At 45.7% G+C, this 25150-nt stretch overlaps 1 protein-coding gene across 1 annotated transcript; it reads right to left on the bottom strand.

Annotated features, from left to right (window-relative positions):
• Positions 1 to 7091: 7091 nt before the first annotated feature.
• Positions 7092 to 22976, bottom strand: LOC134615251 (uncharacterized). The gene is made up of 3 exons (XM_063459738.1): positions 22434 to 22976; positions 7374 to 8696; positions 7092 to 7289 (listed from the first exon to the last, which is right to left on the bottom strand). Exons 1-3 carry the CDS (start codon positions 22974 to 22976, stop codon positions 7092 to 7094), a joined length of 2064 nt encoding a protein of 687 aa, XP_063315808.1.
• Positions 22977 to 25150: the final 2174 nt, after the last annotated feature.

Genomic DNA, 25150 nt, shown 5'->3' with positions numbered 1-25150 from the left:
CCTCCCCACCACCCTCCCCACCACCCTCCCCACCACCCTCAGCCTCCCCACCCTCCCAAATAACCTCAGCCTAAGCCTCAGCACCCCCCACCACCCTAAGCCTCAGCACCCTAAGCCTCAGCACCCTAAGCCTCAGCACCCTCAGCCTCACCACCCTCAGCCTCACCACCCCACCACCCTCAGCATCACCACCTCACCACCCTTAGCATCACCACCTCACCATCCTCAGCATCACCCACCCCAACCACCCGCATCACCTCCTCACCATCCTCAGCATCACCCCCCACCCTCCTCAGCCTCACCCCCCTCAGCCTCACCCCCCCTCAGCCTCACCCCCCTCACCACCCTCAGCCTCACCCCCCTCACCACCCTCAGCCTCACCCCCCTCACCACCCTCAGCCTCACCACCCTCACCATCAACCCCCCTCCTTCTCACATCACCCCCCTCCTTCTCACATCACCCCCTCCTTCTCACATCACACTCCTCCTTCTCACATCACACCCCTCCTTCACACATCACACCCCTCCTTCTCACATCACACCCCTCCTTCTCACATCACCCCTTCCTTTTCACATCACCCCCCCTCACTCTCACATCACCCCCTCACTCTCACATCACCCCCCTCACTCTCACATCACCCCCCCTCACTCTCACATCAACCCCCCCTCACTCTCACATCAACCCCCCCTCCTTCTCACATCAACCCCCCCTCCTTCTCACATCAACCCCCCTTCCTTCTCACATCACCCCCCTCCTTCTCACATCACCCCCACTCACTCTCACCATCACCCCGCTCTCCCTCCCACCATCACCCCCCTTTCCCTCTCACCATCACCCCCCTCACACCATCACCTGCCATACACACAACACACTTCAGTCTCCGTCAAAAACGCAAACATGCTCACAGAGACATACATTCTCACACACAAGGATACTCTCTGTCAGACACACTCTCAGGCACATACACAGGTACTGTGCATCAATGTGTATATGTGACACTTTTTTGTTAGTGGGGCCTCATGTTTGAGTTACGCATAAGGCCTCATAAAGTCTAGAGCCGCCTCTGCTCAGCAGTCTGTGTGTGTATGGACTCAGCAGTCTGTGTCTGTGTCTGTGTGTGTATGGACTTGGCAGTCTGTGTGTGTGTATGGACTCGGCAGTCTGTGTGTGTATGGACTCAGCAGTCTGTGTGTGTATGGACTCAGCAGTCTGTGTGTGTATGGACTCAGCAGTCTGTGTGTGTATGGACTCAGCAGTCTGTGTGTGTATGGACTCAGCAGTCTGTGTGTGTATGGACTCAGCAGTCTGTGTGTGTATGGACTACGCAGTTGGTGTGCGTATGGACTCAGCAGTCTGTGTGCGTATGGACTCAGCAGTCTGTGTGCGTATGGACTCAGCAGTCTGTGTGCGTATGGACTCAGCAGTCTGTGTGCGTATTGACTCAGCAGTCTGTGTGTGTGTGGACTCAGCAGTCTGTGTGTGTGTGGACTCAGCAGTCTGTGTGTGTATGGACTCAGCAGTCTGTGTGTGTATGGACTCAGCAGTCTGTGTGTGTATGGACTCAGCAGTCTGTATGTCTGTGTGTGTGTGTGTGTGTGTATGGACTCAGCACTCTGTGTGTGTGTGTGTGTGTGTGTGGACTCAGCAGTCTGTGTGTCTGTCTGTGTGTAATGGACTCAGCAGTCTGTGTGTGTATGGACTCAGCAGTCTGTATGTCTGTGTGTGTGTGTGTGTGCATGGACTCAGCTGTGTGTGAGTTGGATTCAGCAGTCTGTGTGTAAGTGTAAAAATCAGCCTGTGTGCATTCAGAAACATCTGTGTGCATTCAGCAACGTGTGTGTGTATTCAGAAGTTTCTCGGTGTTCGTATTTGTGTACTGTGAGTATGTACTCAGCAGTCTATCAATAATTAAAATGTTTATTCCTGTGAGTTGTTGTGTAGGAAGAGCCCCAGTGCACTGCTTTGCCCGGGGGCCCTTAACACTGTTAAGATGGTACTGCTTGTGTTTGTCAGTGAGCTTCTATTTATTGAGCATGTGTGTGTCCCTGAACTTCTTTGTAGTGAGCCTTGTGTTTATACAAGTGAGTTTGTCTGTAGTAAGCCTGTGTGCGAGTCAGAGAGTTTTTTGTCTGTCAGTGAGCCTATTTGTGCATGTCAGTGAGCTTGTGTGCTCACCATACATTTTTTTTCCAGGGCTGCTTTCCAGTTTGGCTTTGCCAGCGTTTGCGCTTTACCGCTGAATCATCTGTGTGAGCTGCCGCACACTTTAGCCCTGTTACACGCGTCTGGGAGCTGCTATTGACAGGTACTTGTAGTCTAGAGATTGGGACATGGGGTATATGCTCACCTATCTGTATAATACTATAGTGCTGTTATCTGTATAATACAGATCTGTGTGTGTATAATATCCTGGGACAATCAGTGTTCCCTGTATAGTGCTGCTCTCTGTCTTGGGATATTATACACAAACAGACCTGTATTTACAGAGAGCAGCACTATACAGGGAGCACTGACTGTCCTGGGATATTATACACAAACAGATCTGTATTTACAGAGAGCAGCACTATACAGGGAGCACTGACTGTCCCAGGATATTATACACACAACCATGTATTATACAGAGGGCAGCACTATACAGGAAGCACTGACTGTCCCAGGATATTATACACACAGCCATGTATTATACAGAGAGCAGCACTATACAGGGAGCACTGACTCTCCCAGGATATTATACACACAGCCATGTATTATACAGAGAGCAACACTATACAGGGAGCACTGACTGTCCCAGGATATTATACACACAGCCATGTATTATACAGAGAGCAGCACTATACAGGGAGCACTGACTGTCCCAGGATATTATACACACAGCCATGTATTATACAGAGAGCAGCACTATACAGGGAGCACTGACTGTCCCAGGATATTATACACACAGCCATGTATTTACAGAGAGCAGCACTATACAGGGAGCACTGACTGTCCCAGGATATTATACACACAGCCATGTATTATACAGAGAGCAGCACTATACAGGGAGCACTGACTGTCCCAGGATATTATACACACAGCCATGTATTATACAGAGAGCAGCACTGTACAGGGAGCGCTGAATGTCCCAGGATATTATACACACAGCCATGTATTATACAGAGAGCAACACTATACAGGAAGCACTGACTGTCCCAGGATATTATACACACAGCCATGTATTATACAGAGAGCAACACTATACAGGGAGCACTGACTGTCCCAGGATATTATACACACAGCCATGTATTATACAGAGAGCAGCACTATACAGGGAGCACTGACTGTCCTGGGATATTATACACACAGCCATGTATTATACAGAGAGCAGCACTATACAGGGAGCACTGACTGTCCTGGGATATTATACACACAGCCATGTATTATACAGAGAGCAGCACTATACAGGGAGCACTGACTGTCCTGGGATATTATACACACAGCCATGTATTATACAGAGAGCAGCACTATACAGGGAGCACTGACTGTCCCAGGATATTATACACACAGCCATGTATTATACAGAGAGCAGCACTATACAGGGAGCACTGACTGTCCCAGGATATTATACACACAGCCATGTATTATACAGAGAGCAACACTATACAGGGAACACTGACTGTCCCAGGATATTATACACACAGCCATGTATTATACAGAGAGCAACACTATACAGGGAGCACTGACTGTCCCAGGATATTATACACACAGCCATGTATTATACAGAGAGCAGCACTATACAGGGAGCGCTGACTGTCCCAGGATATTATACACAAACAGACCTGTATTATACAGAGAGCAGCACTATACAGGGAGCACTGACTGTCCCAGGATATTATACACACAGCCATGTGCCATGTATTATACAGAGAGCAACACTATACGGGGAGCACTGACTGCCCCAGGATATTATACACACAGCCATGTATTATACAGAGAGCAGCACTGTACAGGGAGCGCTGAATGTACCAATTTCTCAAATGTTGGCAACAATGGCACTATATCAAGGGAAATGTTTGTTTTTTTAATAATCCCTGGTGGAAAATAATGAATCCTCCACCAGGGATTATTAAAAAAAACATTGTGTCGGGGGCGGGGCTTAACATGCGGCAGGGGCGTGGTCAAACTGCGGCGAGGGCGGGGTTAAATGTGCCCCCCTACTTTTGTCCCTGGCCCACCATGTGCCCCCCCTAAAAATGAATCCTAGAGACGCCACTGACCTTCGATTGGAATCTGTATATGATATATCTTCTGCTGCACACTTGTATGCTTCACCCAATCCAAAATTAAACAAAACAACAAGTGGTGTACACATAACAGCATGAAAGAAAAAAGTGTAACACTTTTTATATATTCAGAAATAAACCTCAATATAGAACACCAATCTCTTGAGAGTGTATTTTCTTTAAAGGGACACTCCACTGCACAAAGACAAAATAAATAACAAACACTGGTTAGTAAATACTCAAATTAAAACATGCATGCATTTACTTTTATATCTAAAGTTTTTATAGTTATATCTAAAAACAGCTTGCAAAAACGGTAGTTCTCCTGTCTGCAGCCTTTGTAAGCCCTCCCATTCTAACCCCGCCCAGACTTTCTGTGGCTGTCCCATCACAGACTTCCCAATGCAGCTCAATGTGAAGTCTTTGCAAGGCAGGTGCTCTGGGCAATTGCTGCCTCTTTAGTTTAACTCTACTGAGCTAACCAAACCAGGAAGTAACAGGACCTATGTCTGATTGACAGCCAGGGGGGTGTAACAAGTATAATTGATAAAAGTGTCAATGTCTATTGAAATATGCACTTTTTCCAAAATGAAATAAAGAAAACATACTCTTTACACATAACGCTTTTCAGCAAGATAATGTGCTTTAGGAGTTCGGGGTGTCTCTTTAAATATTTTCTCCAGGTGTAAATGTAAAGGAAAGAGAACATGATAGAAATATAGTGTAATATTGTCATGTAAATCTCAGTGTACCGGGGTTTATTATCCATACTCACATGTATGGGAGCTTTGGACCCATTTACAGGTGGTACCACTTCTTGGTCAGGCTTTATGTTCTTCTCAACGTGGTTCCTCTCAATCAAACACTCGTAAATAAATATATAATTGCTCCATCTAGTGCAAATTATCATCACACAAATAAACACATATATACCATAACATATCCACTCACATTTATTATTTATTGGCAGCATTGTATATTGCTCCTAAAGTTAAATTGTTGTGTCTCTTTATGGGTGATATAGTACCAGAAAGACACAGTTCTTTTCCTGGCACTATAACTTTCTATAGCGCGCTTCTTTCCCCTTCCCACTCCCCTTCCCACTCCCCTCCCCCTCTCGTGGTGCTGAAGGGGTTAAAGTCACCTTCTGTAACTTCCAGCAGCAATGTTTCTCGGTGCTGGTTCAGGCTCTGCCTCCACTCCTACTCCCCTGACATCAGCCGGTGAAGGAGACCTAATGCGGATTATACCCTGCTGGGAGATCGAGACAGACAGACGAAGAATACAGCATGTGAACAGAACCCAAACTTATTGCAGACATTAATATCCTGAGATTATATGTTCCAGCATTGCAGGGTATGATATGACATCACATATCGCACCAATTGGAGCACTGCTCGCTTCACATAAAATGCTAATGGAATCGGGGTTTGCTCTGTGACTGGTCAACCCCGCAGCCTGATTATCCTTTACTGTCCAATCAGCTGCTAGGATTTCCAAACCTCTGCTATTAAACATGGTACACACTCTGCATACATAGGAAGCATGAAAACAACAGACACCTGACTTGTAGTAAACTTTACAAAGGACTGTATTAGAAACCTATGCTTTCACATCCTCTTTTGCTTGTATGCTTATACATGTGACTGAGCATTTATATTTGTGTATATGAGTTCATCATGTGCATGTATGTATATGCGTCTGTGTGTATGTATATGTGTTCATGTATTTATGTGTATGTGTATACATGTATGTATTTGTGTGTATTTATAACGTGTATATATACATGCATACATGTATGTATATGTGAATAGGTGTATGTGTACATATACATATATATGGGTTTATGTATGTTGAGGCACATTGGTATATGTTTAGGTACATGTGTCGGTGCTTGTGTGTGGATGTATGTGAAGGTATGCATTATTATTATTATTATTATTATTATTTATATAGCGCCAACAAATTCCGTAGCGCTGTACAATGGGATGCATGTACATATACTTGGACATTTGGTTGTATTTATATGTATATTTTATGTACTTGTGTATATGTACATGAGTGTGTATGTGTGTCTGTGTATGCTGGATATAGGCCTTCATGCATATCCTGCAACTCTTGGATGGGAATTCAGCCATTCTTTATATTAATACTCTCCCCTTCTAGCACCTTGTTTTTTCTCTCTCCCCCCTTATTCTGTGATCTTCACACAAGATATTTAGGACCATCTGCAAGAATGGTGTCTATGTTCTATCACATCTGTCTTATCTGCACTCACGCCGCTTTAACCCCTGGATCACAACTCAACTTTGATTTCTATGTGTCGTGTTACTCAGAAATGAGAAAGGGAGGTTCTCCCGAAAGCTTGTCATTAAAAAATGTTGTTAGTCCAATAAAAAAGTTATTACAAGATCCAAATTTTATCTGTTTTGTACATTTGTATTTTAATAAAGCGGTGGCCTATTTTAATCCAAAGCAAAGTCTGGTGTGTTTCATTGAAGCAAGGTTGGGTTTATCAAAGGGTTAGGTTTATGCCCATACACAGTTACCCTCTACCTACGCACATGAAATAATTTTAAATAGTTTTTATTTTTTTTTAATAGTTTTTCAAGCTTGAAAAAGACCTTTGTTGGTCGAAACGTTGCTTGGCGTTGCATTTTTTCCTAATAAATCTGCATACGGTTTCAATTTGGAGTGCCTGTGGTCCTTTCTTCTTTCGTGCATAATTCTGGGATTGCTGGTCCTGATCCGGAGCACCCTTGGCCGCTGGGATTGAGTGCGGTTCCCACCATCTACTTTGTGCAATATTATGATTGAGACCACTGGACTGGTTAGTTGAGAGTCATACGATGGGATGAATCTGGAAGCAGCTGTAGCAAATACTTGAAGTGGTGGTGGGGAGAATGATGCCATATTGTGCTTAGTTGGATACGAGCATTAAGAATGGCTGGTGGGAGCATGATGTAGAACATCTCCATATTCAGATCACTCTGGTAGAAGAATTGCTGAATCAGAGATGTACTTATGATCTTTATAAAGACACAACATTTGTTTTCAGATACACTTCTCATATGTTAGTAATGTTAGTGATGTGAGAAAACCTGGTGAATCACTTTGTCAACGTTTCTTATTAAGGACTCACTGTATCTCTTCATGGTCCTGTCTTTTTTAAGAAACTCCTGGCCGAACCTTGGTCCAGTTTTCCTTGCATGAAAGACAATAGCAGTTTTATTTGAGATGTTTGTTGCCTTTCCGTTATTCTTTATAACATTATGGATCGATGTTTGATATACCTTGATGGGGTCTATTATTAGTTTACGGGCATCCACCATTATTTTATTTGCTTGTTCCCTATAATTGTGAAGAAGAATATTAATACCAGGTATATCTTTCCACTTATTTAATTCATATCCATTTCCATGTTTTGGAAAGAAATAATTTTCTATACGGAAGACGCTGCTCTCTGGATATTTCTTTTGAAGACTCTGCATTAAAGACTTCCAGTCACGGTGTTTCATCGGAAGAATGATTTCATCAATGTCATTAAGGAAGACAAACTTACTTCTATACATATTCCTGTATAGACAGTCATTTAAAGTGGCTGTTTGTCCATAGTAACCAATCTGATTTGTGGAATTCAACTTATAATGCCATTCTCTAGATGTTCGTAAGAATTTGTCTATTGGCCAAGGAACGACCTCTAGAATTCCCTCTTCCACGTAATATTGTAAGACTTTGTCCACATTCTCATGACACTTGTTGACATAGAGAGTAACTCTTCCAGCTCCAAGCAGTTTATACATTTCAATGCTCTGGATAGTCTGTAGAACATTATTAAAATCTCCGTACATGGTGGAAATGCAGACGGTGAAATTGACAGACAGAGTATGAGGAGGACGGTTTCTGACTTCAAACAACGGCAGCTGAGTTATGTTTGTGGCATTGGACCAATGGACAGATATGTAATGATAGGTACAGTTTGGAGGCTCAGTACATAACAGGTCAGCCGTCCCATATGGATATCCAAACCTGTCTCTGTGAAGGTCTATCTGTGCTCTGACTGTCACCGAGGAGCTATGGATACATTGGAACCAACAATAAAGCTCTCTCACTGAATGATGTATAATGGCAAGTACCCGGATACTGGGTGTAGGTCCTCGGGGGTCATAGTACGGAGCCAGGATAAAGGTCTGGTTATCACCCAGAGCAGTTATTGTGCTTTTTACAATATTGGGAACATATAGTAATCTACTTCCAGGCTTCTCCTCCTCTTGTAGGTTATCACCCAGAGCAGTTATTGTGCTGTTTACAATATTGGGAACATATAGTAATCTACTTCCAGGCTTCTCATCCGCTTGTAGGTTATCACCCAGAGAAGTTATAGTGCTGTGCGCAATTTTGGACACATATAGTTTTCTGCTTACAAGCTTCCATTCCTTTGATTGTTGGGAATAATATAAAATCAATACAATGGAAAAGACTACGTTGATGTAAAAAAATGATCTCATATTTCTGGAGTTTCTCACTTTGCTCAATTAATTGCTGAAAAAAAGGAAAATGTTGTTAGTAGAAAGAAAAATATTGCTTGTTTAACTTTGTGTGAAATACTACTACAAATAGATCACATTGCTGTTTGTGGATTCAAAAGAAATCGGACATTCAGTCTATTAAATGTATGATATCATGGGGTACATATAACTGCTATGATCAGAAAATGAGATCTACAAATAAATAATGATGACAAACAATAAAAATATATGCAGCTGTGAAACTGAATTCCTATTTATCAATGTGATGTAAGCTGTATAATTTTAAAACTGTGCTGACAGCAGGCGTAGGGTTAATAGAGCAGGTGTGGAGTTTATAGCTTTAGGTTAATATGCTTATTATTTTTTTCCTTTTCATATATGCCCATATAAGGTTACTCTCAACTATAACTCATTTAACTGCTATGTACTACTCTTATTCCATGAGTAATATGCCTACTATCTTTTACCTTTGCCATATATGCCCTTATAATGTTATTTTCATTTATAACCCATTTAGTTTTTTTTTACTCCATTTCCCAAGCGCCTTTGCGCCGATCACGTGACCCGTGTATCACACTGCCCTTGTGTGACGCGGGTCACCTGACGCGGCGCGCGCAAATACCGCCCATTACCAGGACGGCCAGCGTATGTGTGTGAGTGCGATCACGTGTCCCGCGCATTACATTCCCCACAATGCCGCGCGGGTCACGTGACGCGCTTCCTTAATGTGTAAACATAGCACCATTTCAGTTAGAAGCTTTATTTCTAATATGTATTATGTCTAACTCTGATTGGCTTATGCTAATTGATGCTATTTTTGGCGCCATTTTTAAAGTAACACTGCTCCTATATATACTTTATACTTGCCAGGTTTTAATGTTATTCCATTTTGATAAAACCCCAGTGGTGAAACGCGTTAATGGATTTTATTGTGTATTTTAAATAATAAATTAAGTTTGGCTATACTCCTGTGCCATTCATATTATTATTTTTATTATTTTTACACATATAACATTTTTATTATCTCCTTTCCTGGCATTTTATATATCCTGAGGTGGGGATTATACCGCCCACGCCATATCTCAAGTGCAGTGTGATCTGCACTTCAATTTGTGAGTATATTTCCTTTTCTTTTTATTTATACCACATTATACCATCAGAGAGCACTATTTGTTGTTCCTATTCTTCCCTTCTCCTGAGAATTGGACACCATCAGACCCAAAGAGGAAAAGACTTCGCAATATCCTACAAGCAGGGATTATTCTGCTGAACACCTGTTACCCCCGAGCTGGTTATAGCTCATGTAAATGTGAGTGTAATACATCTTATTATTTTATTGCCACGTATCTTATACACTCTGCACGATTGGTCCTTTTCCCTTTGTGTTTTCCATATCACGGGAGGATTTGAAGTATCAAAGAAAGAGAGAACACTCTACCAGTGGAACGTGTGAAACAGACATTTTATTTTATTTTTCCTATATATTGGGACTAATCTTATCATTTATATATTTTATTTTATTTTGTTTTATCTTGGCGCAGCCTTTTTCTCTTTTTCCTGTACATTTCTCACTTCAGAGGGTAAGAGGGTTACCCCCTGTAAGGTTGCTGCCTACTTATTATATTATTAGCGCTAACCTATCTTCTACTTTTTTTTTATATAACACTCTGAATAAATTCAATGATTTGGAATCACAATGTGATGTATCGTTTACGGAAGAGGTTTCTGCTCTGCTCCAGTCCTCCTGCCCCACCACCTGCTCCCTAGATCCAATTCCCTTGCATCTCATCTGTACTCTGTCTTCTTCTCTTTCTCATGGTCACTACTCTTACCTAATTCTCCTTTACCCTTCTATGGCTTTTGACACTGTTGATAATCAACAGCTTCTGCTCATCCTCCGCAATATCAGTATACAAGATATTGCTCTCTCCTGGTGCTCCTCCTACCTCTCCCAGCTCTCTTTCAGTGTTTCTTTCTTAAGCTCTGCTTCTTCTCCCCAACTCCTTTGTTGGTGTCCCCCAAGGTTCAGTCCTTGGTCCCCTACTGTTCTCTATCTATACTGTCTCCCTTGGTAAACTGTCATTAGTCTAATACTATCCTTACCTTTTGTGTCACTTTACCCCACTCCCTCTAGCATGTAAGCTCATTGAGCAGGGCCCTCAACCCCTCAACCCCTCTGTTCCCATGTATCCAACTTGTCTGGTTACAACTACCTATTTGTTATGTTTTTGCAAGTATTTATCTAATTGCTATTTAAACATCAGAACAGACTCTGATAAAACCACCTCTTCAAGCAGAAAATTCCACATCATTGTTACCTTACGGTAAAACAATATTTTCTTTGAGTTAGACTAAATCTCCTTTCTTCCAGTCTAAATGTGTGACCTTGTGTCCTATGTATAGTCCTGTTTATGAATAGATTTCCAGATAATGGTTTGTACTAGCCCCGATTATACTTGTATAATGTTATCATATCCTATCTGAAGCACCATTTTTCCAAACTAAAGATTTACATTTTGTAACCTTTCTTCATAACTACAATGCTCCATTCCTTTTAGCAATTTTGTAGCCCATCTCTGCACTTCTTCTATTGCCATAATATCCTTCTTTAGAACAGGTGCCCAAAATTGCACAGCATATTAAAGGTGTGGACTTACCAGTGATTTATAAAGAGGCAAAATTATATTTTCATCCCGAGAATTTATGCCCTTATTTATACATGACAAAACCTTACTGGCCTTTGCAACTGCAGCTTGACATTGCATATTGCTGCCTAATTTGTTTTCTATAACAATTCCCAAATCCTTCTCATGTGTTGTTATCCATAATTCTAAGTTGGTTGAGCATTCTTTACCCCAAAGTGCATAACTTTGCATTTCTCTACATTAAATTTCATCTGCCATTTTAGTGCCCAGTCCCCCAATCTATCTAAATCCCTCTGTAGCCAAGCAATATCTTGCTCACATTTTATTACTTTACAAAGTTTTGTGTCATCTGCAAACACTAAAACATGGCTTATTTTAAGATCATTTATAAATATGTTAAATAGAAGCAGTTCCAGAACCTGGAGGGACAATACTTACCACTTTTGTCCAGATTCGAAAATTTATCATTAATGACAACTCGTTGTACTCTATCCTTAAGCCAATGTTCTACCTAAGAACAAGACTATTCATCTAGACCAATTTCTTTTAGTTTGAACACTTACCTATTGTGAGGAACCTTATCTAATGCCTTGGCAAAATCCAAGTAAATCATATCCACTGCAACACCCTGATCTATACTTGTATTTATTTATTTGTAGATAGCAATTAGGTTAGTTTGACATGACCTATGTGTGACAGACCACCCCATCACTAGTTATACACTTTCCATGTGTTTTTCCCCCTGTAATTCGGTTACCAAACAAATTCCTGTTTTCCCTTTTTATACCTTCTGTATCCAGACCACCACCTGACTTGTTAACCTTTTTGACCTCATTAACTCAAGTGCTCTTCTGGGTGGCCCCCATTCGTGTGAGCGAATGCACATGGTATGTGAGTTGGTGAATGCAGGCCGCAGTAATCGGCCATCGAATACATGGAATTAAAAACGGACATGCTATCCTGGGAACACCGCTGAACTTGTACCGCCAACTGCTTCTTTCCCAAATGAGCCAGGATAGTACTTTTCGGGGAAAAGACTTGCACGAACAGAGAGAACATTAGCTCACTATAACCATGGAAAAGGAGAAACATTTATTTTTATGTTCACAGGAACTCCCGAACGGAGACCGGCCACAGCCTATTTCATCATGGAACTATTTTAGGCTACAACCTCGTGGCCTGTCCGTCAAAACTTTACCCGGATGGCAATTCCATTCTACCAAATGGAGCGCTATTTGGACAATCTGGGCGCTTGGATCTGGGCTAAACTTGTGAAGTTCCTGTGGAAACTGAATGTGTTTTGGGGTATTTTCTGTGTGGGTCCTTGTAACTGAGAGATAATTGAGTTACCGGTCTTTGACTCAATTATCTCCCAGACACAGGGATGCCAGAGAGGAGTTTGTATTGGAATGTATCAAGACCCAATGCTGGGGTTCTGTATACAAATTGTGTGTACCTTGCCCTGAATAAACCAGTCTACTCCCAGCATTAAGAGCAAGACAGGAACAAGCTCTTACAAGAGCTTAGTAGTGATATAGCAAGAGAGTATGACAAGCATAGCAATCCCTTGTAGCAGATTACCCCATTAAGAGACGGCACTCCAAATTGAGGGTGAAGTAGAACTGAAACACTCTGCTTTTATGCCCAATCTACAAACATAGTACCGCCCACCGGGTTTTGAAGTACAACCAATCAATACATACAATACACTCAGACACTCTCACACAAACTCCTCCCCTCTGCCTGTGATATAATTACTGAACACAATGGTCTAATGTAATTATCACAGTCAGGAAAAATACTAAGTTTTACACAATATTCATAACTTTAAAAGTATACATCACATTTACTTACATTTTCAGAATCAGCATACTCCAAATACAAACATACTCAAAAATCAGACAATTCCTTCCATTGGTTTAGAAGTTAGGTCGTAGTCCTTTTTGACCACTGAAGCATGGCTTTCCAACCCAAACCTGTTCCACAGAGTCCTCTATCCTGGAGATAATTGGCTTAACTGGGTGTGGTAAGCCAACTATCTACAGGTACAGAAAATGTCTCTATTCACAACAACAGCAAAAATACACAAAAATACATAACTCCTATCATACTGACCAGAACCCCCACATTCAACCTATCCCCAGATGGCTTGGATCTGAGCACTCACTATATCCAAACAGTACTCAGATCCCACAAACACAGTCAAATCGCCATGGGCTGATGAGAGGGTCCATAGTCACAGAGCAGGAGGCTGGCAATCAGTCTTCTCCAATGCCCAGTGGCGAGGCTGGTTCCACCACACATATAGTCTATTTGGGTTACATTAGAATTTGGTAATCACACAGTAACTCGTGTAGGTGTGATTTATAGGCCCCCAGGACAAATAGAAGAGTTAGATAATCTACTAGTTGAGGAAATAGCTAAAATGACAATGAAGGGGGAAGTTATCATCATGGGTGACTTTAATCTTCCTGATGTAAACTGGAAAACCAAAATAACTGATTGTGCCAGGAGCACACATATTCTAAACTCCCTACAGGGATTGTCTCTAAAACAAGTTGTGGCGAAACCGACCTCGCCACGTGTCCTTGGAGGGGGCTGCTTGCCCGCCTCTTGCCTTTGGACTATGGACCCGACTTTATGTGAATGTGTTTACCCAGATAGCTATGCCATGGAGCCCATTTGTGTAGTTAAAGACTGGCTCCATGGCAATTGAACTGTGTGAATAGGATCTGAGCGCTATTCGGTAGTTTTTTTTTTTTTTTAATTCTTTATTTTTGTTGTGGTAAATTTACCACTGGTTTAAGTGGTAGCACGCATTTGTTCCATACAAAAGGATAAACATTAAGCATAACATAAAGTAACAGTGTGCTAGTATTCAACTTGGTAGTTCACATTGGCAGTTCTGGTATTGAGCCAAAAAGAAAATATACATTCGTTCATTACAAAAGGATAAAAGGTAAACATAACCTAAAGTAACAGTGTATGTGTATTCATCTTGGTAGATCACGTTGGCAGCTCTGGTAGGGAGCCAAAGAGAAATTTAGTAAATTCGCGAGCCAGTATCTCGCGCTGTTCGACCATAAGGACCGACAGTTTTCAGTATGGTGTAGCACCCTAGAAGCCCGAGGGTATAATGCTAGTGGCTCCAGCGGGCTTAAGGTATGCCGTGCAGGCCTGCCCGCCCGCTGCTTTCGAGGGGTGAAGCATTACGAATTAGTTTTGCGGGCCCGTTGCCCCAACTGACTTAAAGTGTACAATATTGTATAGCGCTTGGGCTGCTCTTGATATTGGGGCCACTTGCGGGCAGGGGACAGTCCTTGCAGAATGTCTTGTTAGCTGCCCACAGGGTGTTAAGACTTATTGATCGCTCATGTGGGTTTAGGGAGTAACAATATTATATATCACTATGGTAGCTCATATGGGGTCAGAGGAAAGGCACATTGATAATGCCCTCTACCGACTCATGTGGGGGTAGAATATATACTAATATATTTGTGGCAAACCTAGCCACTTCTGAACTATATTCATTGCAGGTTGTCCGTAGGCTGAATGTATAACGTGTCCCGTTGACTGTATGTGTATTATACTGTGACCGTTCGCATGCTGGCAGCCGTATGCCGCCAGCATACAAAGCATTCGTACGACGAAACACGGCTATCCTGGCCATTCGCCGTACGAATGTGGACTCCCCAGGTAGACCACACATTCACAGGTCGTGTGGCACCAATTAACCGATTGCAACATTGTTGCAATCGGTAATTAAGGGCTCTCCTAGGTGGCCGTCGATCCACTACCGACCATGCGGCGGTCAGCCATCTTGGATCCTTTGTCTCTGCAGCGGTGTTCGGTCGTCGAGAGCCTGGAACTGAAAACGGCTACTCAGTGATCCGAACACCGCTGGACTTCCAGAGCGTTCGGGAGTACCGCGTTCGGTACATTATGTGTCCCGTACTTATTCGGTACTTTTAAACTCACCTTGATGTTTAAATGTATTATGTGCGGCGTTCGGTCAATTCAGCTGGGATCGGAGCGGTATTCTCACAAAGTGTGCGCCCCGACCCCAGCTATCTACCGAACGTTCGGTTATTCTAAAGTACCGAATATTACGGGAATTATGTATTTTAATGTCAATTGTCGGTTTTGCTGCACGAGGGGATAATCCACTTAATCGTCCATTTTAGTGGGAGTATCCTTCTCGTGCAGCGATGCCTGTTGGGAAAGTCACAATGCATGTTGGGGGAAATCCCCTGGAATATCTGTATGGAAACCCCTTGCATGGGGAACTGCATAAATACGCTGCTTGTGAATAAACCGAGTTAGTTGACTCCCAAACTGTGTTTCGTCCGGTTATTGGGAGGATTGGGGATATTGCCTTGCTTTCTACTCTGACTGTGGATTTCCTGAAGATACCAACGGATATCGTGGACTAATATACTGCATTCCGTTACAATTGGTGGCAAGCGACGGGATCCGAACCTTACAGCCGAAAAGCAGCGTTCGTGTAAACTGGAACTACCGAACAAGGAAAGCAAGGGCAATTCGTATGGAGATTGATTATACCATACTGAAACGACAGACTTTAAAAGAACTATTGGAAGCCAGGGGTAAGATAGCCAGCAACAAATCTAAGGCTGTGCTGATCGCAGAACTGATGGAGGGAGACCAAGCCCGCAGCGCTACACCCCCACCAGCCATGGAAGAGACCCCATTCCAAAAAGAGCTACGGACCAGGTTGGCGTTCCTACCACAACCACTACCGCTGGAAATAATGACCGTGATGATATCGGATGTACAGGATTATCTGATGGCAACCAGCACACCAGCAACACCGCCTAGGGCAGAGTCTGTTACTGCCTCCACCTACGGACAGGTAAAGCCCAAAGTCCCACATCACGCATTTAAAGCGTTTTGTGAAGAAAAGGACGAAATCGATGGGTATTTGCAGGACTTTGAGCGGCTGTGCGATTTGCACGATCTGGAACCCGCCACATGGGTGCCGCTGCTGGCAGGCAAATTATCGGGTAGGGCAGCTGAAGCCTACCGTGCTGTACCCCGAGAGGACAGCAAAGATTACCCTAAGGTAAAGAGGGCGATCTTAGAGAGGTATGCTATTACCCCAGAGGCGTACCGGCGGAAATTCCGGGGCTTGCGCAAGCCTGAGAAAGATTCACATGCAGAATGGGCGCACAAGCTGGACCAAGCCTCACTAGGCTGGATACAGGCCAGCAACGCTACAAACATGGAGGAGTTGAGGCAGTTAATGCTGCTGGAACAGTTTTTTAATGGTTTGTCCCCGGAAGCACAAGAATGGGTGAGGGACCGTAAACCACTCACCCTACCCGAAGCCGCTAAATTGGCGGATCAGCATTTTGATGCCAGGAGGCATCACGGTGCCCAAAATAAGACTCTCCCTCGGATTACAGGGACACCCAATAATTTTACCCCTACCAGCCCCACCGTACCCCTGCACCGGCCAGCACTGAATACTCCACCACCCCCCTCCCGATACAACGGCCGGGCTAACATTCAGTGTCACACCTGCAAACAGTGGGGGCACATTTCTCGAGAGTGCACCCAAAACAGGAGCCGGCAAGCTTGGAATCAAGTGCGACAAAATTTGGCACCCCGGGCTGCTGCGCACCATTACCAGGTAGCCCCCGCCACCCAAGAATTGCTGAGTGCTCAAATTGAGGAGCCTCTAGGGGTGCTGCATGAGGTAATGTCGGTCCGGGCCACCGACAACCGACAACATCACCGTCAGCTAGTAACCCTGGAGGGGAAGGAGGTACAAGGGCTCCGGGATTCAGGAGCCACTCTAACTTTGGTCGCACCACATTTGGTACCAGGCGCAACCCACACTGGCGGCTCAGTGGCAGTACGGGTGGCAGGGGGAGCAGTATACCGGCTACCCACTGCCAAGGTTCATTTGGATTGGGGTGTGGGAGAGGGAACTGTGGAAGTGGGGCTGATGCAGAATTTACCTGCAGATGTTGTGCTGGGGAATGACTTGGGCCAAATGACTTCCGCTTTTATTCCCCAGGCTCCGTACCAGGAGGCACACCCCGTAACCACCCGACAACAGGCTCGCACCACGGCTACACCGATACACTCTGAGGCTCAGGTAAGAGACCCTGTTCCCCAACTGACCCCCATGTCCTGGGATACCCCGACGACTTTTGCGACCGAAGTCCAGACCGATCCCACCCTCCAAGTATATAGGGACCGGGCCCAAACAGACCAAGCAGGGCTAGAGGGGGAGCGGTTCATCTGGGAGAAAGAGTTGCTATACCGTGTCACGGCAAAAGATGTGGGGGGGTCTGTCACCTTAACTAATAAACAGCTAGTGGTACCCCAGAAATATAGACAGGAGCTGCTGAGAATTGCGCATGACATTCCCTTGTCAGGACACCTAGGGATGACCCGTACCCGATACCGTTTAACCCATGCCTTCTTCTGGCCCGGGATCTCTCAGGATGTGCGCCAGTATTGCACCTCCTGCGACGTCTGCCAGCGTGTAGGTAAACGAGGGGATCGCCACAAGGCCAGGCTATGCCCCCTACCCATCATTGCAGAACCCTTCAGCCGAGTAGCGGTGGATATCGTAGGGCCCTTGCCAAAACCCAGTCCCTCTGGCAAAAGATATATCCTAACTATAGTGGACTACGCCACCAGGTACCCCGAAGCTGTAGCTCTCTCTAATATCCACGCTGAGACCGTAGCGGAAGCCTTAATGAAGGTATTTTCCCGAGTAGGGTTTCCCCAAGAGATCATCTCAGACCGAGGTACCCAATTTACGGCCGAAGTTACCCAACATCTGTGGAAGGTGTGTGGCATTAAGCCAATAGTTAATTCCGCCTACCACCCCCAGTCCAATGGGCTATGTGAGCGGTTCAACGGGACGCTGAAGCAGATGCTTCGGACGTTCGGGGAGACCCACAAAGACTGGGAGAGGTTTCTGCCTCACTTACTCTTTGCTTATAGAGAGGTTCCCCAGGAGTCAACAGGATTCTCCCCGTTTGAGCTACTATTTGGGAGGAGGGTGCGGGGACCCTTGAATTTGATTAGGGAACACTGGGAGGGGGAGAGTCCCACTAACGAAACCCCTATCATATCATACGTCCTGGAGTTCAGGGACCGTCTGGAGGCGCTAACTCAGGCTGTACACACCAACCTCCAAGCGGCCCAGCAACGCCAGCGACGCTGGTACGATAGAGGAGCCAGGGACCGCAGCTTTCAGGTGGGACAGAAGGTCTTGATCTTAAAGCCCGTCCGCACCGATAAGCTGCAGGCCATCTGGCAAGGCCCATACCAGATAGTGGAGCAGCGATGCGACACTACCTATGTGATCGGCCCCTGCTCAGGGGTAGGGAAGAGACGCATGCTCCACGTGAACATGCTCAAACCCTACCATGAGAGGATCGAGGATGTGACGGCAATCTGTGCCTCCTCCTTAGAGGATCAGGAGAACCTACCCTTACCTGACCTACTAGAACCCGAGGAACAGATAGAGCCTTCCCGGGGAGTCCAGCTGGGGGAGCGGCTAAGCCCCCAGGAGCGTGCCCAGGTACAGGCGCTGATTGTAGCCAAAGGGACTACCTTCTCCAATTTACCTGGGTACACTCCGTTAGCCACCCACCGAGTAGAGACCCCGGGACAGCTACCTATGCGCCAGGCTCCATATAGGGTTCCGGAATCAGTCCGTACCCATATGAAAGCCGAACTAGACGAAATGCTGCAGCTAGGGGTTATCGAACCCTCCGATAGCCCCTGGGCATCGCCGGTAGTCCTGGTACCTAAAAAGGATGGCACCACCCGATTCTGTGTCGACTACCGGAGGCTAAATGACAAAACGGTGTCTGATGCCTACCCGATGCCCCGGATAGACGAGCTGTTAGATAAGATGGCACGGGGCCAGTACCTCACTACCATTGATTTGTGTAAGGGGTACTGGCAGATTCCTCTAGCCGGTGACGCCATCCCCAAGTCGGCGTTTGTCACCCCGTTTGGCCTGTACCAATTCAAGGTCATGCCTTTCGGGATGAAAAACGCTCCGGCTACCTTTCAGCGGATGGTAGATAGGCTACTGGACGGTTTTCAGGAGTATGCCTGTGCCTATCTAGATGACATAGCCATCTTTAGCCAGACCTGGGAAGACCACCTACACCACATCGGGGCGATCCTAGATCGCATTGGGGAGGCTGGGTTAACCCTAAAACCTAGCAAGTGCCACATAGGTATGGCCGAGGTACAGTATCTGGGCCACCGTGTAGGATGTGGGCAGCAGAGGCCTGAGCCAGCTAAGATTGAGGCCGTAGCAAAGTGGCCTACCCCCAGGACTAAGACCCAGGTGCTGGCGTTCTTAGGGACGGCAGGCTATTACAGGAAGTTTGTCCCCGACTATAGCACCCTGGCCAAACCCCTAACGGACCTGACCAAAAAGAACCTTCCCCGACTGGTTGTCTGGGCCCCAGAGTGTGAGCAGGCATTCCAACAACTCAAGACTGCTCTCACTAATGCTCCTGTGTTAACTGCTCCTGATCCAACTAAAAGATTTCTTGTTCACACAGACGCTTCCATGTTTGGATTGGGGGCAGTACTGAGCCAAGTGGGAGCCGATGGCGGAGAACACCCCGTAGCCTATCTAAGCCGCAAGCTACTACCCCGGGAAGTGAGCTACGCCGCCATCGAGAAAGAATGCCTGGCCGTGGTGTGGGCCCTTAAAAAATTGCAGCCATATCTGTACGGACAACCTTTTTCCTTACTCACAGATCACAACCCGTTAGTGTGGCTAAACCGTGTGTCTGGAGACAATGCCAGGCTGCTGCGCTGGAGCTTGGCGCTGCAGCCCTTTGACTTTACTATCCATTACCGGCCAGGAAAACAAAACGGTAACGCTGACGGGTTATCCAGACAGACTGAACTCGAGAAGTGATCTGTGAGTACTCTCCCGGACATCCCCAAGCCGATCCGTTGGGATCAGACTGTGTATGCCGGCTTGGTTCTGGGGGAGCATTGTGGCAAACCTAGCCACTTCTGAACTATATTCATTGCAGGTTGTCCGTAGGCTGAATGTATAACGTGTCCCGTTGACTGTATGTGTATTATACTGTGACCGTTCGCATGCTGGCAGCCGTATGCCGCCAGCATACAAAGCATTCGTACGACGAAACACGGCTATCCTGGCCATTCGCCGTACGAATGTGGACTCCCCAGGTAGACCACACATTCACAGGTCGTGTGGCACCAATTAACCGATTGCAACATTGTTGCAATCGGTAATTAAGGGCTCTCCTAGGTGGCCGTCGATCCACTACCGACCATGCGGCGGTCAGCCATCTTGGATCCTTTGTCTCTGCAGCGGTGTTCGGTCGTCGAGAGCCTGGAACTGAAAACGGCTACTCAGTGATCCGAACACCGCTGGACTTCCAGAGCGTTCGGGAGTACCGCGTTCGGTACATTATGTGTCCCGTACTTATTCGGTACTTTTAAACTCACCTTGATGTTTAAATGTATTATGTGCGGCGTTCGGTCAATTCAGCTGGGATCGGAGCGGTATTCTCACAAAGTGTGCGCCCCGACCCCAGCTATCTACCGAACGTTCGGTTATTCTAAAGTACCGAATATTACGGGAATTATGTATTTTAATGTCAATTGTCGGTTTTGCTGCACGAGGGGATAATCCACTTAATCGTCCATTTTAGTGGGAGTATCCTTCTCGTGCAGCGATGCCTGTTGGGAAAGTCACAATGCATGTTGGGGGAAATCCCCTGGAATATCTGTATGGAAACCCCTTGCATGGGGAACTGCATAAATACGCTGCTTGTGAATAAACCGAGTTAGTTGACTCCCAAACTGTGTTTCGTCCGGTTATTGGGAGGATTGGGGATATTGCCTTGCTTTCTACTCTGACTGTGGATTTCCTGAAGATACCAACGGATATCGTGGACTAATATACTGCATTCCGTTACAACTGCATTCCGTTACAATATTGGTTAGGTCATATTAGTGTCTCGTATAGGTTTGGATTATGCCCGGTGGTATCGTGCATTAGCGGCTTAAACATGGTGAAAACAACACATCTATAATACATATTAGCGACTCAGATGGAGTTAGAGTGAACACACTGAGAGAACCTTCAGACAACTCTAGTGGAGATGAATTAAATACTTTGGTAACACATAATAACGTCTCTTGTGGAGTCAAAACAAAATATGCACTTCAATGGTGTGCGTTCGCATTTCGGGTGGTGTGTCCATGTGCGCATTGCAGGGCTCGTGAGCAACTCTTATGGGGTAGTGGCTAACTTCTCGGCGGAACAGGTTGTCAGTTCATGCGGGGCACTGGTGCCTCTCTGCAGGGCCCAGGTAACTGGTATGGCCCCAGGGGTAACCACTGGAGGGTCAGAATTAGGCGAGCACCCCAAAGAAAGAGAAAAAAGAAAAAAAAATTATTAAGAAAAATAAAAAAGGTTCGAACTGGGTTCAGTCACATACCCACAAACTGGTTTTGAGTCCCGATTGAGCCTCCGCCCTGTCCCGGCAGTCCTTCCAACTGTGGCCTCCCCCGATGTTACCTGTCTCTGGGTTTCTTCCCTTCTCGGTGGAGCGTTTGTCTGCTGGCTGCATCTGACTTGTTGTGATGGCAGCGGGCGGTAACTGAGGTAGTTGGAGATTTTGCAAGAAATCCGCTGGGTCTTCCTCTGCAGACAGCGTCAGTACTGTGTCTCCGCGCGGTACCACCAGGGTAGCTAGAGCACCCCACCTGTATTTGATTCTGTGGTCTCTGAGGAGTCTGGTGACCGGCATGAATGTGCGTCTCTCCAGTAGAACAGTAAAGGGTAGGTCATCGAAAATCCACACTTGGCAATTTTCCACCGCGACGGTGGGTGTATTCCGTGTGACGGCAATAATGTCCCTGGGGCGTCTGCTGGGGCTGTTGCGGCCTTCCTAATCTGGAATGCTGAGGCTATGGGTGACAGCCCTCCCTCTCCCCTTACCGCCATCACGGTGGCCACCTTGTTGGAGATCTCCAGCACCGACTCAGGTCCCACTGTCTCCGGCACCCCTCTTATGAGTATATTCTTCCTCCGGTGTCTGACCTCCATGGTCGTGACTGCGCGGGTGAGTCTTTGTAGCTGCTGGTCTGCCACTTTCGTTCTGGTTTCTGCAAGGCTGCTGTCTCTCTCCACCCCTCTGGTCTCCACCGCTCCCAGGCGGGACACGATGCCGCCAATTTCTCCTCGCACTCCGTCCAGGTCCTTCTTCCAGACCCCGCGGAGCTCGAGCAGGAGTCTTTTAATGTCTCCCTTGGTAGAGGGAGATGTATCTGAGTCGGAGTCCTCCCTTCGGTATACTCCGCTGGAGGTTTGTGTTATTACAGGTCCCTCTTCGTCCGGGGACATTTCCGACTCACTGGAGCCTTGTGGTCTTCCTGACGCCATCTTAGGCTGCGTAGTCTGTTGCGGCCTATCAAATGACCGTCTGATATCGGGCTGCCCGGCGGCCTCAGAGGTCTGTAGTCTGCGATGTGTGCGCCCCATCTCTCTTTTGGGGGGTTCAGGGTCACTAGTCTCCTGGTTGTAGTGTTGGGTTGCTGGTTTTTCGTGGCTTTTTGGGGTTATTTTCGCTGTGTTTCACAGGAGCTCCCTGCACACACGTCTGCTCAGTTGCACGGCTCGCTATTCAGTAGTTTTGTGCGCTCAGATCCCAGCTATCTGGGGATATGTGACATGTCTGTGTTTTGTGTATAAAATGTGACTTTGTGTATTCTATAGTATTTTAATGCTTTGTGCTCACCATGTGCATAATGGAGTCTTGTCTCTGTCCTGGGAGATAATTGAATTACTTCTCAATTATCTCCAGGATAGAAGACTCTGAAATCCGGTCTGGGCCAGATAGCCATGTGCCAGCCAGGGCCCAAAAGATATTTTACTAACTTCTGAAGCCCTGGTCTGATTCATGCCATTTTTTGATATGTTGTTCCCCTGAATGGATTGATTGTGAATATGTAATTTTTATGGATGTATGGTTTTAGAGTTATGAATGTTGGTTAAAAAGTATGTTTTAAACTGTATGTATAATTGGATTACCTCTCAGGCTAAGGGGAGGGAATCTGTGGGATGTAACCATTGTGTGATTGGTGTATTGTAAATCCCTCCCTTGCATGGGAGAATCCTTATAAGACAGTGTGTGAATAAATCTTGAGTTCAGTTCTTTTGACCCTCAATACGTAGCCTTGTCTCGTTATTGGAGGGAACTGCTATATCACACTGGGGATTGCTATGTTCTACATACTCCCTTAGGCTTAAATCACTCAGCTCTTTTAGGAGCTTGTTCTGGATACGCTCTCCTGGAGGAGAGGTCTTTCCCACACGGTCCTGAATGCTGGAGGTTCATTCAGGGTGGAAGGAAGACGGCGCGGCTCCAGTTAAGCTACGGCGGTTGTGGAGTCTGCGGTGGTTGTGGTGTCATCTGCAGTGCGTGAAGTCCTCAGGAATCGCTAGGAGCATCCGTCAATGGAAGGTGATCCGTTACACAAGTTGTTGAGGAGCCAATTCGTAAAGAGGCCATACTAAATTTAGTGTTAACAAATGGAGATTTGGTATCAGATTTTACCGTAGGTGAAAGTTTAGGATCCAGTGATCATCAGTCAGTGTGGTTTAATATAAGAACAGTGACTGAGTCACAAAACACAAAAACAAAAGTTTTAGACTTTAGAAAAACAGACTTTTCTAAAATTAGAATATGTGTAATGGAGTCATTATCAGACTGGAGCAGTTTAATGGAGTCCAAGAGAAATGGGATTATTTAAAAGTTGCACTGCAGAAGGCAACAGAAAATTGCATTAGGCTTATCAGTACAAGCAAATCTAAAACCACTGTGGTACTCTGCAGATGTGGCCAAAATAGTAAAAAACAAAAGTTAGCATTTAATAATTGTAGCGGGCCCTGGGTAACCCAGCTAACCTCGACTTTATACATTCCCCTTGCAAGGGGTGTATAACTCATACAGACAATGTCCAGTCCTAAGGTCCTGTGCGTGGGACAGGAACTCCAGTTCCTATATCCCCTGTTCCTGCCACCCAAATACAGGGATTCCCACTTCCCGTGGCAGGAAGTCTTCTTCCTAGGACCCTCTGTACCTGGGAGTCCCAGCGCGGGAAAGACTCCTGCCTTCTGGGCTCCCAGGCACAGAAAGCCCACCAAACTGCCATTGTCCCCAAAGAGTGTCCTCAGTAATCTCAGGGACCCCCGGAATGGCAACCATCTCTGTTTTCGGGTTCCCTGGGTGAAACCCGGAAAGGGATTTGTCTCCTATAGGGACACAAACGCTCAGCCATCCAGTGAAGCGTTAATTTATTATTTCCCTTGTGGTTTCACACTTGTGTTGCAAGCTGCCAACGTTCTAATTGATCGTTGTGAACACTCCAAGGGCACTGGGGGGTCCACATTCAGGAGCCAAACGGGGTGGGAAGCAATCCACGAATGATCCCCCTGAATGGCGTTCATTTTATCCAGGGTCGTTACGCGCAGAGGCTTCCCTTGCGGTTTGTAGTTTTCACACCTCATTGACTAGGTGTGAGCATTCTAACGAGGTGTGAACATTCCAAGCAAACATTCTAAATTAGATATCAAGGTGGCCCCCGTTCGTGAGGTGAACATAACTGTAGGTAAACCACAAGAATACACACCATATAGGGGATATTTACAGGGAA

Source organism: Pelobates fuscus, chromosome 6 (assembly GCF_036172605.1).
Source record: "Pelobates fuscus isolate aPelFus1 chromosome 6, aPelFus1.pri, whole genome shotgun sequence".
NCBI classification, from domain to species: domain Eukaryota; kingdom Metazoa; phylum Chordata; class Amphibia; order Anura; family Pelobatidae; genus Pelobates; species Pelobates fuscus.
The sequence above is the reverse complement of the archived record's forward strand: the minus strand, read 5'-3'. Positions and strand labels throughout refer to the sequence as shown.